This window comes from Lotus japonicus, chromosome 1 (assembly GCF_012489685.1).
Source record: "Lotus japonicus ecotype B-129 chromosome 1, LjGifu_v1.2".
Classification (NCBI taxonomy): Eukaryota; Viridiplantae; Streptophyta; class Magnoliopsida; order Fabales; family Fabaceae; genus Lotus; species Lotus japonicus.
In genome coordinates this window covers 133,937,979-133,953,921 of record NC_080041.1, presented here as the reverse complement: position 1 = coordinate 133,953,921, position 15,943 = coordinate 133,937,979, and the positions used below count along the sequence as shown (strand labels likewise).

The 15,943-nt window shown below is 37.7% G+C and overlaps 3 protein-coding genes and 1 long non-coding RNA gene across 5 annotated transcripts; 3 read left to right on the top strand and 1 right to left on the bottom strand.

The window, feature by feature from the left end:
* Nucleotides 1-3,355: 3,355 nt before the first annotated feature.
* LOC130731126 (dephospho-CoA kinase) lies at nucleotides 3,356-5,838 on the top strand. Of its 2 annotated transcripts, none has more exons than XM_057583315.1 (4): nucleotides 3,356-3,684; nucleotides 4,761-4,925; nucleotides 5,027-5,172; nucleotides 5,270-5,838. In XM_057583315.1, exons 2-4 carry the CDS (start codon nucleotides 4,818-4,820, stop codon nucleotides 5,721-5,723), a joined length of 708 nt encoding a protein of 235 aa, XP_057439298.1. In that variant the 5' UTR covers nucleotides 3,356-3,684; nucleotides 4,761-4,817; the 3' UTR covers nucleotides 5,724-5,838. The 2 variants fall into 2 exon arrangements, with proteins under 2 accessions (XP_057439298.1, XP_057439297.1); XM_057583314.1 differs by having other exon boundaries at nucleotides 4,758-4,925.
* A 1,441-nt stretch (nucleotides 5,839-7,279) lies between these two features.
* LOC130731124 (heavy metal-associated isoprenylated plant protein 36-like) lies at nucleotides 7,280-8,967 on the top strand. Its single transcript, XM_057583313.1, has 3 exons — nucleotides 7,280-7,538; nucleotides 7,659-7,734; nucleotides 7,900-8,967. The coding sequence occupies exons 1-3, from the start codon at nucleotides 7,482-7,484 to the stop codon at nucleotides 8,646-8,648; spliced, it is 882 nt and encodes a 293-aa protein (XP_057439296.1). The 5' UTR covers nucleotides 7,280-7,481; the 3' UTR covers nucleotides 8,649-8,967.
* A 1,990-nt stretch (nucleotides 8,968-10,957) lies between these two features.
* LOC130731123 (uncharacterized) lies at nucleotides 10,958-12,847 on the bottom strand. The gene is made up of 3 exons (XR_009016575.1): nucleotides 12,533-12,847; nucleotides 12,325-12,394; nucleotides 10,958-11,296 (listed from the first exon to the last, which is right to left on the bottom strand). It is a non-coding gene; the product is annotated as an uncharacterized LOC130731123 (long non-coding RNA).
* Nucleotides 12,848-13,309: 462 nt separating this feature from the next.
* Nucleotides 13,310-15,913, top strand: LOC130731122 (bifunctional protein FolD 2). Its single transcript, XM_057583312.1, has 5 exons — nucleotides 13,310-13,510; nucleotides 13,589-13,772; nucleotides 13,868-14,025; nucleotides 14,706-14,918; nucleotides 15,392-15,913. Exons 1-5 carry the CDS (start codon nucleotides 13,418-13,420, stop codon nucleotides 15,626-15,628), a joined length of 885 nt encoding a protein of 294 aa, XP_057439295.1. The 5' UTR covers nucleotides 13,310-13,417; the 3' UTR covers nucleotides 15,629-15,913.
* The last annotated feature ends 30 nt before the right edge of the window (nucleotides 15,914-15,943 follow it).

Genomic DNA, 15,943 nt, shown 5'->3' with positions numbered 1-15,943 from the left:
TTCATCCTTCCATCTTAGTTCCACTTTTGTGTCTTAATCTTCTTGTTTAGTTCTTTTTTCTTTTCCTTTTTGTTAGTGTTCTTTAACTTTCTAATATTTTGTACTAAAAAAAAATTATGAGTGTAAAAACAAGGAACATACAACTACTAACGAAATGTGTTTATGTGACATTCATTTAATGACGTAAATGTATAGGTGTGTGACAGGTAACTTTAATTCATTTAAAAAAAAGACTTAAATACTCTTTTGGTCCTTGAAATTGGAAAGGAAATCAAACCTAATCCCTGTGAAATTTCCGCATCAAATTGGGTTCCTAAATTTATTTTTTTAATATAATTAAGTCTTTTGACTCAATTTTGACCGGTCAACGGTCCAGTGGCAAGCCTAGTCAGCCGAAGATTGCCACATAGACTTTTTCACATCAATTTTAGGGCAAGCTTAAAAATACTGTTTGTGTTTTAAACAGTAGCCATGTCCCCCACTTAATAACCAATAAAAAGATGCCTAGTGTACTACAGTGACATGTCATTAATTTGACCAGCAAGTTTTATGTTCCAAATATGAGTCCTAAACCTTTTGAGTTTTGCATTTTATTCCCCAACTATTTATACTTTTTACTTATTTTGGAAACTAAACAAATGAAATTTACCCTAAAATAAGATTTGAGAATTAAAAAAAAGAATTAAGAATTATAATTCCTCTTTAGAAGTCAAAAAAAAAAGGTTCAGAGTTAGCCAAAAAGGGTTTGGAACACAGCAACCCTTCACCGCCGCCGCCGTCACCAGCAGCCGTCACGGTTCTCTCCTGCTCGCGTTCCTTTCTACTCCGTCACTTATCTGGGCCGCGTTGTTGTTCACCAGTTCGAGGTTTCTCCAGTTCGTGTTCCTTTTCTGGAGGGGTTGAACCACCGCCGCTGTCCCCGTGTTCGGTCCAAGGAATTGTAGATCGAAGAACCCAAGCCAAAGATGCTTCACCATGGTCGTCGTCCCTGTGCACGCTACAAGGAATTGAGATCGAAGAGTTTTTCCCTGTATCTCACTCCTTCGATCTCCGATATCTTTTCTTCGACGTCGCACCTCCATCTCTATCGCGATTTCACGATCGGTCGCAAGCTGCTGAAGTTGTGGCTGCCGAGCGAGGAGACTAAGCAGTTGGGTTGCCCATATCCTACCACGCCGTTGTCGCTCATCTTTCACTTTGCTGTTACCGGATAACTCAGTATTGTAGCTCTGATCCACTCCTCAGTCTCTTTGTAGTGAATAGTGATGCTTGTGTGCCTCAAGACTACTTTACAGAACCTTGCAAAGAAGGTGTTCGATGATTTGCCTCAATGAGACATGGCTTCTTATAAAGTGACGCTGGGGCTGATGACACGACAGGATGAAGCACGATGGCACGGCAGAGGCAGAGGCAGACGGAACATAGCAACGTCAGAGAAGAAGATGAACAAAGGAGGAAAGGAGGAAGAATTAGATTAACAAATTTTCCCCAAATAATTGTAGTTTTAACATATAATAAAATTCAAAATATAAATAGTTGGAGGACCAAATTAAAAATTTTATATAAGTTAAAATGACGTGGCACAATTTTACATTTGGCATTCACTAATTGGGTATTAGAGAAACACCATTATAACCCTCCCTCACAAACCAGCATGTAAAAAATATTTTAATCAATTTTAGTCTCTGTTTTTCCACCTTCATCTTCCTCCTCTTCCACCTTCTTCCCCTTCCTCCATAACTCAAATCCTTAAACCTAGAAATTCAAAACCCTAAAAAAACTATATGTTCATCATATTCATCTTATTCTTCCAAAACCTAGAAAATCAAAGGCAACAAAAAAATATTTTTCAAGGTAAAAGAACAAGGACTAAAATTGATTAAAACATTTTTCAAGGGACTAAAATTAATGTGAAAAATTCCACGTGGTCATCCTCAGCTGACTAGGCTTGTCACTGGACCGTTGATTGGTCAAAATTGAGTAAAATGACTTAATTTGATTAAAAAAAATATTTTAGGGACCCATTTTGATGCGAAATTTTTCCAGAGACTCAATTTGATTCACTTTACAATTTTAAGGACCAAAAGGTTATTTAAGCCTAAAAAAACTAGGCTTAATTGCACTTTTGGTCCCCCAACTATTGCCTTCCTGCGAAAATCGTCCTCAAACTTCAAAATTAGCAAAACACGTCCCTGAAGTTTACACCCGGTTGCCAAATTGGTTTTCCGTTAACTTCCGTCTAAAAACTAACAGAATATTCCGTTAAAAATGAATTAAAAAATAAAGAAAAATTAAAATTGAGAAAAAAAATAGTATTTTAATTGAAATCCAGAAATACCAACCTAACATCTCACCTTCATCGTTCTCTTCCCTTTCTCAGCCCCACTCTCTTCTTCTTCTTATTCTTCTTCTTCCCACTCAACCACCACACTACCACCACTCAACCACTGCACCACCACAACTTTCACGCCACCACACTCTGTTCTTCTCAACCCCACCGATCCCAACATTCAAATCAATTACGAAATCCAAATTTCTCCCAGCAAACACTCCCAAAAGAGAATCAAACCCAAAATTCACAAAGATCCCTTCCCTCTTCCATCTCCAAACCAACATTCACAGCAAAACCAGGAACTAAAATGACCAAGACTTCAAACCAGGAACCTCAAACACCAAACCCTAAACCATAGCCACAGGCCCCAAATTCCAGCTCCATGTTCTACTGCCGTGAGAAGCGGCGTCGATTTGGGTTTTGTGGGGGATGGGCGATTTGGGTTGATGATTTCATCAAATAGAGGTGGGGGTGAAGGAAGGAGTGGGTCTCGATGATGGTTCACGGCTTGGCAGAGGCTTCAATGATGGTTCACGGTGTGGGTTTGGTTGATGATACAGGAAGTGGGTCTCTTGCACAGAAACAACGATGGAGAAAGGAAAAAGCTTGGGAAGGATGAAGAAAATAGAAGCGGTGGTTGAAAACAAGTGAGGAATGAGGAAAGGTGAGGGAGCAAGAAGAGGATGTGGTGGAGAAGAGAGAAGGGGAAGAGGGATTTTTGAAGTGGAGGAACATGGATTTGTAGATTTTTTTATAAAAAAAAATTATGGGTTTTGTTTTATGAAGATGAAGATTCTGGGTTTTATAAGATTTAATGATGAAGAAGTTTGAAAAAGATGAAGAACCAATCAATACTTGGGTTTTGCTAATTTTGAAGTTTGGGGACGATTTTCGCAGGAAGGCAATAGTTGGGGGACCAAAAGTGCAATTAAGCCAAAAAACTAACTCCACATTCACATATCTCGCCCATTTGTCTTTAATCCGGAAACGCTTTTAAGTCTTTAAAAATTAACATGAAAAAGCAAAAACATGCGCATCCAGGGAATCGAACCGTGGGAGGGTACTATGATACCACTACACCAGATGCGCTTGTATCCTTGAAAATATTTTATATCCTTATTACACAGCCAATGTATTTAACGATGACAAAATACTGAAGACCGATTATTTTCGTTCTCGTTCTGTCGTTGCAGCTTCTCTCTCGTTCTCGTTCTCGTTCTCTTTCTCTTTCTCTTTCTCCCTCGACCAGACCTGGCACGGAGGGAGGATAGGACGGTGCAGTGTCGCTCGCACGGCCGGAATCCCTTCCCAGGGCGTTGGCTTCAAATCCTCGTTCCCTCCTTCGTGATTAGGTAATAACTTAGAAACTAACTGATTTGGGGATTTATCGATTTGCTTATATCCCCTGTTTTCAATTGCTTCTCTTTGTATTCTTATGTACTTCAATCAGATTCCCTGTAGACTGTAGTTCACCCCTGTTTTTCACTCTGCTGCCTGCTTCTATTCCTCAGCATTTCCAGTTTCACTTGTCTACTTTTTGATTTTTTAACATTTCTAATTGTTTTATTTCTTCTTCATATTCTCATTATTTGAAGGTAAGTGAATTGCCATTCTGATAGCCTAATATCCCATCCCTAATATTGTTTATAAATTAATCTTTTATGTAAAGTGTATTTGGATGTTAATGATTAAAAAGCCCTTGATGTATTGTTAAGTGTTATGTGACTTGAAGTTGCGCGCGCACTCTAAGCTCTTGCATGTGAATGGAATTCTCAGTGCTCTGTTAGTGTAAGTTAATCTTTGATTTGAGGGGCTGTAATAAAAAATTTGTAACTCTTTTACATGGTGATTTGATGAGGTAAATAGTGGAAGGACTTGTGCTCATGTTGCCCAGAAAAATTTGAAACTACATCAGTCAAGCTTGTAATTTCTGAGTTATTGGAACAAAAAATTGTTTTGATTATGTTAACTTGTGGTGCGATCATAATATTGTTTCTGTCTTCGCCTTAAATTTATAATCAAACGTAAGGTTAAAGTTGTAGGGTGAATTGGTGTAGCTACTAGTTCTTTTCTGGTTTGTGTTTAAATGAAAAATTGCTAAAGAATTTGGTAATTTTATGTTGTATAGTTATAAAAATTATAGTACTGAATACCGTTCAGTTTTCTTTGACATCATGTAGGATTAAGACTTAGGTTTGTTGATGTGTTGTCTCATGATGGTATACTTAATGTGGTAAAATTTCATTGTGATTCAGACTATGAAATTACTTACCCAGACTCCACAAAAATCCTGGCTCCGCCACTATGTTTTATGCTTCGTTATTTGTTCGTTTCCTATTGGCTATTGAAGAAAATCCAATTATCCTATACAAACAATAGATTCCATAAATTTAAAGAATTTAATTGATGTAATTGAATTTCCTAGAAGGTAGCTGGAAGATTGTGTTAGAAGAGAAGCTTGGTGTTTGTAGTTTGATCAAGGGGAATGAGGATTGTTGGACTAACCGGGGGAATCGCCTCTGGAAAGAGCACCGTTTCCAATCACTTCAAGTCTCATGGCATCCCCGTCGTCGATGCTGATGTTGTCGCTCGTGTAAGTTCCTTCTCCTTCTTTCCCTCTCTGTGAATTTTTAGGTTTCCCTTTTGATTTGTTCAAAACCCTCTCAAGTTCAAAGATTTTATTGAAATTTCCAGAATGCATTGAAGAAAGGGACTGGTGGCTGGAAAAAAGTGGTTGCAGCATTTGGGGATGAAATTCTACTTGACAATGGAGAGGTTAACAGGCCTAGACTTGGCCAAATTGTTTTCTCTGATCCCGATAAACGTCAATTTCTCAACAGGTATTCAATTTTTTCTTTTTCTCCATGTGCATCATCACCATGATCATCTCAAAATTGTATTTTCTGTTTCTAAGTTTCAATTTTGATCTTGTTTTAGGTTGCTGGCTCCTTATATATCATATGGGATATTTTGGGAAGTGTTTAAGCTGTGGATGAAAGGTTATAAGGTCATTGTGCTTGATGTTCCTTTGTTGTTTGAGGCTAAGATGGACAAGTTCACGAAGCCCATTATTGTTGTGTGGGTTGATCCTGAAACACAGATTCAGAGACTCTTGGCCAGAGACAGGTCTAGTGAGGAGGATGGTCGGAACAGGGTTAATGCCCAGATGCCACTGGATGTGAAGAAGAGTAAAGCAGATATAGTCATAGATAACACAGGTTCATTGGCTGACTTGGATCAACAATTTCAGAAGGTTTTGGTTCAGGTCACAAGTCCCTTGACATGGAATGAGTTTTGGCTTTCCAGGCAGGGAGTCTTGACCATTCTTGCTTCAATCACCTCAGGTGTTGTTCTTTGTGTAAAGGCATTTAGCAAGAACTGCTGTTCGTAGGCACTTGCCTTCTGATTTGTTCATGTATTCTATCAAGCTTAAATCAAATGAATACTTTTCTGCATCTCTTTTCCAAATTCCCTACTAATTCCACTGTTGAAGTTTCAAGATTAAATTTGAATTTGCAGCTTCATAGTTCTAAAATAACTGTAGTAGAAGCAGCATAGTCTTATTTTTAATTTTACGTCTCCTGTTCTTTCCTTTTATTGGTACTGCCCTTTTTTATTAGAAGATGGCTATAGTTGATTTGGGCGTAGAGTTTCTGAGTTACATATAGTTTTCAATTTGTTGATGTTGTTCTTGATATGGGCAAGTACTGACTACCGAGTAGTGAATTCATTACGTGTCTGACATGATCTAGCCCATAGTTACCCTATGGTGAGTCCAAATAGAGATGGAAACTTGCTTGTGTTCTGCATCTTTTAACATATTTTGCTCCATTTGGTGGTGACTTTGAATAGGGCATAAGCATTAGCAGAACATCTTTCATTTGTTTCCTTTATAGAGTATTACACATACATAACTTCTGTCATTAAACATGATTCGTGGTATAATATCTTGCACCGTTTGCTTTGTGTGGCCAATTCTTCATATAGGGGAAGATTTTCCTTCTTGTTAATTTATATATAAATTTCAACCTTTTGGAGGAAGTGTGATTACTAGCTTTTATGCTCTGAGTGGTCATAATTCCAAACAAGTTGAAGATAGTAATAGTTGAAAGTTTATTTGAATATTGTAGAAAGCTCATGTCCTGCAGTTTGAGTCTTACCAAGTATATTCCTAGATTAATTTTTTTTTTGTCACATTCCTAGAATATATTGTGGCTTGTGGTTTTGAACCTTCTTTAGCCTGAAGAAATGTTCAAAGCTTTATGACCTTGTAAGCTGAGGTTATTATGTTGCACCCCTTCATTACTGTTTAAACCTCCAAATGATAGATCCATGGGGCATGGTTCATCATCATATTCACATGGTTCCAGGGAGCTCTGCTATGGGGGCCAGAAAGCGAGTTGATGTACTTAAAAGTGATGAGGGCCTTAAAACCATCAGATCAATATGACAGATGAGATGCCACTGAAGTTGATTCAAAGAACCACTTAGACCCACATCACATTCTACGGAACCAAAAACTTAGAAAGTATTTGAAATTGAAAGTGATCAGGTCCTTTCTTAACCATGTCCATCATGCAATAAAAATATTGCAGAACTAGAGATTTTACAGCTTGCAAGTTAAAAATCAAACCCTTCTTAGGGGATATATAATTACACCACATGCTAACTGAATATCCTGCTTTGGGTCACGTGAGTGAATCACGTGACTTTGCTCATGTGTAATGAGCATAATGATGACTGCTTTGTGGGATATCAGGATATGTTAAAGGTGATGTGGCATCCACACCAAAAAGAGTGTTTTGATTTCTCCCAAATGCTTTTATACCTTCTTTTTATTGGAAAATGATGAGTGTGTACTCTATTTAAATGGGTCTACACAGATGAAAATAATATGTGAAAAATGTAATTATTCATGTGATGAAAAAGTTGAAGATAGGTAGAAAGAAGAAATGAGGTGAAAATTGGATGAAAGAAAAATAAAGTGTACCAATATGCATGATTACTTTTTTTGTTTATTTAACTCACCTCACTCCTTTTGTTTTCCCCACCCCTTGAAAACCACTAGCAACCAACAAACACATTTAGATCACCTTTCCTCATCCCTTAATTTCCACTCCCTCAAGGTTTACACCAACCATTCTCCCAAATGGCACCCAAGCCAGCTGAAGAAGAAGCTCCTCGTGGAGAAACTCTCAAGTACCAGGTAATCAACAAACCACACTTTTCACTGGTCTCTAAATCTGCATAAATATCACACAATCTGTTCAGTAATACTATTTCTGATCAACTTCACTCATTTGTAATTACTCTATTCATTCAACAGACTTGGGTTTTGAAAGTCTTGATCCACTGTGATGGCTGCACAAAGAGAGTCAAGAAAATTCTTCAGGGAATTGATGGTATCTTCCTTTTTTTTTCTTCTCATTCATGATGCATGGTATCTATTTCTTTTAAATATGTCGCCACTTCAAACTTTATCATGCATGTCTTCGCATAGAAGTAAAGAAACTAGTTCTATATTTGTAACAAAAGAAATCTTAATCACATGTTTGTCACCAATATAGGTGTTTACACAACAGAGATTGATCCTCGGCAGCACAAGGTTATTGTCACTGGTAACGTGGATGCTGAGACTCTCATTAGGAGGCTCACAAGATCAGGGAAATCAGTGGAGCTTTGGCCAGAATTGCCTGCTGAGAAGAAAGATAAGAAGCTTGAAAAATCCAAGGGTGGTGACACTAAAAATAAGGAGAAGGAAAACCAAAAGAATAGTGAACCAGTGGGTGATGGTGGTTCCAATGAGGATTGTATAGATGCTGCTGGTGAGGATTCAGATCATTGTGATGATGATGTGTGTGGAGATGCTAGTGGAAGTGGTGGTGGCGGTGAAGGTGGTAAAAAGAAGAAAAAGAAAAAGAAGAAGAAGAACAAGGGGGAAAACGGTGGTTCTGCTCCTCCTAATAATGGAGGAGGAAAAGAAATTAGTACAGTTGATGCACCAGTCCCTCAAAGCATAGTAGCCACTCCCAAGGATCTTATTACTGGCCCTCCAATTCAGCATGTGTATCCATATCCACACATGTACTATTCACCTCCACCACCTCCAGCACCAGCATATGGGTTAAGCTATAACACATCATATCCTGTTTCTAGTGCTTCTTATTCTGTTGGTGCTCCTATGGTGATGCCTATGCATGCTTACTCTGCTGCATACCCTCCACTTCCTCCACCTCCTCCACCATCTGATCCAATCAAGCACTATGGTGATGATGATGACGATGAATACCAAGGTGGATTTTGCTCGATTATGTGACACACTACCTAGTGGAGGATGATGTGTATGTACTAGTTAATAGTTTTAGTGTATTAATTACTTACTAGTGCTAATATTCGGGGGAAGTGGGGTTTAAGATTTGTAATATGAGCTACAAAAATAGAAATTAACTAGTTGAAAATGATGTGGACAGTGCAAGGTGTGGATGGCCTTCAATGCTTTGTCCTTCTTTAGCTTCTTTTTTTAACTTGTTAAAAGCTCATCTTTTGTGCAATTTGTAGGACAGGAAATCTCCCTTTTCCTCTCTATCTTATGTGTAAAGTATATTTCTGTGTACTAATTTTTCTTTTTCTCTTTTCATCTTTGCTACTGGGGTTACATACTGATAAATGGTTTTTTTGCTACTTCTCATGCATGCTAGTTGAAGTTAGCTAGCTGGCCAACTAGTCCCAGCTCAGGAGTCACTGAAGAGTGAATAATATATGTAGATAATTACTTCATGTGGGATATACTTGAAACATCTTTTGGAAAGCAATTTCTCTTGTTGGTTAAACGTGTGTGTAGACACACAAAAACAAAGAAAAAAGATAGACTTCAATCCCTAGCCTTTTGTGCTTCTCTTTTTTGCTAGCTTTGGCTAAAAGCCATGTTTTTGGTATTTCATTTGTGCAAAATTTACTTTGGCTGGAGAGATTTCAGAAAGGGCATCAAATCAATTGAACAAAAACCTGATTCAATTCAGTTCAAGTGGACCATTGTTAATGTTAACCAAGAAGGAAAGGAACATAGTAAAAAGAAGTGGAACCTTATGAATTATGATCCCCATCATCCATTTATCATGAGAGTCAATAAAAAAAAGTATCCACTCCTAACCAGAAAAATATATTGATAGTCCCATGGAATAATTATGACTGTAAGACTAATTATTAAGTCAAAGAAAGATCATAACATGTATGAATATAAAGGCATTTAGCACAAAGTACAGTCCACAGCCACTTGCCTTCTTCTCTGCTTTGTTCATGTGTTCCATCTAGGCTTTAACCAATGAGTGTTTTTCTTCTGCGAATGCACCTCTTTTCCAAATTCCACAACTAATGTTAGTTTTTAAGTTTCTTGATTAAATTTGAATTTGCAGCTTCGTAATTTTAAAATAACTACAGTAGAAGCAGCATAATGTTTATGCGGCTGCCCTTACGGTGGGTTAATTTAAAACTGGTCCACCATGGACCAGTTTCATTTGTTGTGTGATAAGACAAAAATATCCTCCCATTCTCAATTTTTTCCTCTTTTCTCCTTCTACCATCACCATTCACAAACAGATCTAAGTTCTTCCACCCTCTGGATTTCCAGATCTGGTTCTCCTTCCATCAGATCTGGTAACTCACACTTTAGACTATTAAATCTTGTTGCAGTGTCGTCTTCAAACGGTGAAGGATTTCTCGCCCCCTTTCTCCTCTTCCTCTTCTTCATCTTCTCTTTGGTTCTGGATTGGGGTGAGGGTGGGTGGGTTTTTGGGTGAGGGTGGGGTGAGTTGCGATCTGGGTGCGATGGGTTTTCGATCGGTGGGGTTAGCGGTGACGGTGGGGTGGGTTGCGGCTGGGCTTCTGAGTGGGGGTGGGTTTCTGGGTGAGGTTGGGGGTGAGTGTGGGGTGGGTTTCTGTTATGATGGTAGGATTTAATCCATGGCTTCTCCGGCAAGTGGGTGGGGCGGCGGTGGAGGGGGAGGGAAGGGAGAGAAGGAAGAACCGAGGAGCAGGGTTCCTGTCGGAGTTGTGGTGGGGCGGTGCTGGTGAGTGCCGTCGGAAATAATAGTGGGTCGCCGGAGTGAACATGTCACCGGAAATAATGGTGTGAGTGGGCAGAGGAGAAGTGATATGGGTATTTTAGTAACTTAATATATATTTATTAAAATGATTTTTTTAAATTCTAATTAATCTCAACCATTAAAATTTAAAAATTATTAAATCAACGATGTGTGTAAAACTGGACCACCGTGGACCAGTTTTGGGACTGGCCCACGGTAGGTAAAACCTGTTAGTATTAGAAGATTGCATTATTAGTAAGAAGATGACTATGGGTGTCTTAGGAAGAGTTTTTTTTTTTTATTTATTTAAATCACACCTCATTGGATTAAGAAGAAAGAAAAAATAGGCATAGAACCCAATACATTCACGTTCGCTAAAAGCAAAACCTCGATATGAAATCTCTTCCACTCAAACTATATTAGAGTAAGTGAAAGCATTGCTAACCAGAAAATCAGTGACTAAGTGTCACGACCCAAAATCTCAAGTCGTGACCGGCGCACAGACTCACACCCTAGTCTGGCAAGCCTCAATCTCACAAAATCATTTTCCAAACTATACACATGTTTCTTTATATTTTATAATAGTTCAACAGAACCTCCGTTACAATATCAACATTTCCAAAACAATAAACCTGTCAGTTGGTTTTCATCATAACCAGAAATTCCATAAAAACACAAATTCCAATTTCATCACTACGGTACATTTTTAAATAAAATAATAGATAACGATTCAGAATCAATACACCTAAGACCCCCTATAGCTGCAGATAACTAGAAACAATTACAAGACACCAATCGAGCCACCAACCAAAGGAGGCCTACCAATAAGATAAATTGAACGATCTGAATCTGACACCAGCTTACTACTTAGTTGCCTGTGAATCTGTGGAGGGAAAATAGTGAATGGGGTAAGTCACAATGACTTAGTGAGCAGTCATCAACCACCATGAACAGGAAAGGGAAACATAATAGGCACGAGTTTTTCATCATCAGTTCAATGTGAACAATATATATAATATTAATAAAATTGATAAGAACCATTTCAAATAAGAGAGCATCAACTTGCCAAGTTCATAATAATCATTTCAATGAAGCTTGATAAAATCCAATCAATCATATGAAAGCATTTGAAATCAGAAATATAATTTAAATCATAGGGTCACACATGAAGAACCATGAGGCGGCTCCATCTCGTTGATAGCCCTCTCCTCCTAAGGGATGGCCTCTCCGATAGGGGCGGCTCCATCTAACGGATAGCCCTTTCCTTTCTTAAGTCACATCGTGTCATCGGGGGAAGCTACATCTCGTTGATAGTCCTTTTCCTCTTAAGGATTATCTTACCCAAGAGGCGGCTCCATCTAACGGATAGCCCTCTCCACCCGGAATCATGTCATATCTCATCGGGGGAAGCTACATCTCGTTGATAGCCCTTTCCGTGCACTGGCGGCTCCATCTAACGGATAGCCCTCTCCTCCCGGAATAAAACTAGCTAGGTGCACCTAGGCCGTTACCTCCGCTAACAGCTACGGGGTTCTATCAAGAATCCCCAAAACCGTTTTCTCAAATCATATCAAGTCTCATCAACAGTCTCAAATCAGCTTTCCAATGCTCATCAAAGCTTTTCAAATTAACATTTTCAACATCAATTTTTCAATGCTCATAAAAGCTTTTCAAGTTCACAATCTCAATTTCACATAATTTCAAAATCAAATCAATGTAAATTCTCAGTTCATATAACTTCATAAAACATTCTCAAAATTGACTTAATAAAATTCACTTTGAAAGTACTCAAGAACTTTAAAAAAACATATTTCCCCAATTTTCAAATGAATAGGTAATATATCAAAATAACTTAAATTAACAGTTATAGAGAGAAACAAAATTATGTCACAGTAATTGAAAACCACTCACAACAAAGACGAATCAATTGAACCGCTCTCAACAGCTCCACGCCAACCGAACGAACCGCTAGCCAACGAATCTGGTCACCAAAATTTAACTTCAAACCTTTAGCCTTAATTATCTTATGTCGTACTACCCATGAGCAAGTACAAAACTTCTACTTAATTATAACATATGCTATAATACAACTCTGTAAATATATAGGTTGTGGGAATACCTCTATGAAATCAAAAAAGCAATTCTGCAGTTGATACTCCTCTCCTTCCTCATAGCACAAACCCTAATTCCTAAAATTATCCAACCGCTTGAATGCCAAAATCCTCCTTCAAAACCATGTATTATTATAGTGTGATCTAGTGTTGTTTGTGTGAAGACGAAAACGGAGTTGGAAGAAGAGAAGAGCATAGCAAGGGCGCTGTTTTTCAGAAAAGTAACGAAGAGGGAGAGAAATACATGGTCACACAAGGGTTTTTAGAAAACAACAGTGGTAGTGGGTAGTTTTAATAGGTTCTGTTATGTTCTCTTTTTTTATTTAGGATTGGTATTTGGGGTGAGGGCTGCGTGGGTTTAGGGGTAGGCTAGAATTATTAATATATTTTCCTTTTCTTTTTTTTTTATTACTTTCTCTTACTATGTTTTTTTTTTTTTGCACTATTTTTTTTTTCTAAAACGGGTCATTTCACTAAGATATGATTTACATAATAAAAAACTCGAAAACAAACGACAATCTCCAACAACAATAACTAAATATAAATTGTCATGGAGTTTCTTCCACCTCTGAAACAACTTGAGGTAATCCGTTTTGAAACAAACAACTCTCGAAAGTCAAGTTGAGAAGTCAACACCACCTCCCATCAGAAAGTTCAAGAATCCACCAAACTCTACCTATCATAAAATTCTCATAAAACCTAAATAAAAATGTATTAAATTTACAAAGACATAAAAAACAAAATTATTCCCATTTAAAAAATTAAATTAAGGGAGAAATTGACAAGTGGAGTTGTACTTTCCATCCTCACCTCACCACACCAGAGACCATTCCACGAGCACAACTGATAAGAATATCGGAATCTTAACTGACACAAGCGGCGTCACCGATCAAATGGCCACCGTAATCGACGGCAAAGCCGTCGCCAACACCATCCGATCTGAAATCGCCGACGAGGTCCGCCTCCTCTCCCAGAAATACGGCAAGGTAACCAATCCTCCTTTCCCTTCCCTTCGTTGATTTTCGTTTCTCGATTCTGAGCGAGTGATGATGATGATGCTGCAGGTTCCAGGGCTTGCAGTGGTGATAGTAGGAAACAGAAAGGACTCTCAGAGCTACGTGGGAATGAAGAGAAAGGCTTGTGCTGAATTGGGAATCAAATCCTTCGATATCGACCTTCCTGAACAAGCATCTGAAGCTGAAGTCATCAAGCAGGTCCACGAATTGAATGCTAACCCTGATGTTCATGGTTTGTTCAGTTCATCAACACTGATTTTTGAGCTTTTTGGATAAACAAATCATTGTTTTGAAGGATTGGTTTGTTGTGTTGTGTTGAATGAACAGGTATATTGGTTCAACTTCCATTGCCTAAGCACATAAATGAAGATAAAGTTCTCACTGAAATCAGCCTTGAGAAGGATGTAGATGGCTTTCATCCTTTGAACATTGGCAAGCTTGCAATGAAAGGCAGAGATCCCCTGTTCCTTCCCTGTACACCCAAGGCAAATTTCTCTTTAATCTGAATGTTTCATTTTACAGTAAACTCAATCATGTTAATAGTTTAATAGATTCTGTTTCCTATTTTATTTTATTTTTTTACTATTTTAGTTCAATCTAAAGGTGTTTTTCTTATAAACTGTTGAGAAAGATGAGTTTGGAGTTTGGACTAATTAAATTAGAAGGGGGGAAAAATGCAACAAATCTACTAAAGTAATCTGTTACTTTTTTAGACAAACTAACCTGTTGTTGATGTGTAGTTTTCAATCTTCATTAAGGTGGTCCTTCTATTGACTGAAATTTGGTGTGGTATAAGACTATAAGGTATAATTTTAACTTATGAGGTAGCTTCAGCTGAGGAATTGGTGTTTGATGTAATGTTTTTACCCTATATTGTTTTGGAGAGATTGTAAGAGTGATTTATTGAAGAAATATTTGAATTCCATCAAATATAAGAGTTGAATTCAAGGTAAAAAAAGAGCCTTACAGAAAGCACTATAAGATACGATCATTTAGAACAATTTTGTCGGAGATATTCTTCATTGGTCATAATTATAGTAGAAGTTTTGATTTTTTATTTATTTAAATGGCTCTTGCTGATCAAGAATGTGTAGTTACAATTTAGCTTTTGAAACACTTTCCCAAAATCACGAGTAGCTTATTTACATTGGCTACTTGTATGCAGGCATGTATTGAACTATTATCACGAAGTGGTGTAAGTATAAAGGGAAAGAAGGCAGTTGTAGTTGGTAGAAGCAACATAGTTGGATTACCAGCTTCATTGCTGCTTTTGAAAGAAGATGCTACAGTTACCATTGTCCATTCACACACAAGTCAACCAGAAAGTATCATACGCGAAGCAGATATTGTTATTGCAGCAGCAGGACAGCCAATGATGGTAACTAGCAAAACATATTTTAATTTACCTTCATCTCTATTCTAAGTCTTTGTGCAGTTCTTGTCTAGTTTTGAATTTTAGCTTTTAGAATTTGTTGGTTCTTAGTCTAAAATGTCATGGATATCATGAAGCATATTTTGGATCCATTGAGAATTAATTTACTGAAAGCTTATCTCTTGCAATCCCCCTTCCTTGTACACTTGTGAATATGTTAGGAGGTACAGCAGCTGTCAGATGTAACTGATACTGTTTAAGTAGCATCTTTCAAACTTAAAATTGATCTTCCTTTCATCTCATTGGTGTAGACATAGGATATCTATCTGAACAAACAAAAACCTGAAAACTCTGGAAAATTTTGTGGTCCACAGGGCCTTGTTGTAATCCATCTAGTAGCTATGGGCCTATGGCTAATTGTCTTCCCTATTCAGAGCTCACTTTATGCACAGTGATTTTTTTTTTTTTTACTGTTTTAGATCAAGGGAAGCTGGATCAAACCTGGAGCTGCAGTCATAGATGTTGGCACAAATGCTGTTGATGACCCAACTAAGAAGTCAGGTTATAGGCTTGTTGGAGATGTAGATTTTGAAGAAGCATCTAAAGTTGCTGGGTATATTACTCCTGTTCCTGGGGGTGTAGGTCCAATGACAGTCACAATGTTGCTGAAAAATACTTTGGAGGGTGCCAAGCGCTGCATTGAGCAGAATAGCTGATATTCCTATAAATTTTTTTCTTTAAACTTTAAAGTATATACTATTAAGTGGAAGTTCTTTGAGAATTTGTTATATCCTCAGTTCAGTTTCTGATAAGGTATATGAATGCATTTTATAGTAATGCAATGATAGATGTTGAAACTAGATAAGTTGATTTTATGTGCATTTGGATTTTTGTTGAACACAACGTGGATATACGTTGAACTCAACATGACAATCTTGCTTCTTTTCGATCCACGATGAACTTATTGTGGCAAGTTATAGTTTCTCCGTTGATGTCTTTGAGTCATGTGAAATCATGTTTGTCCAAAACCA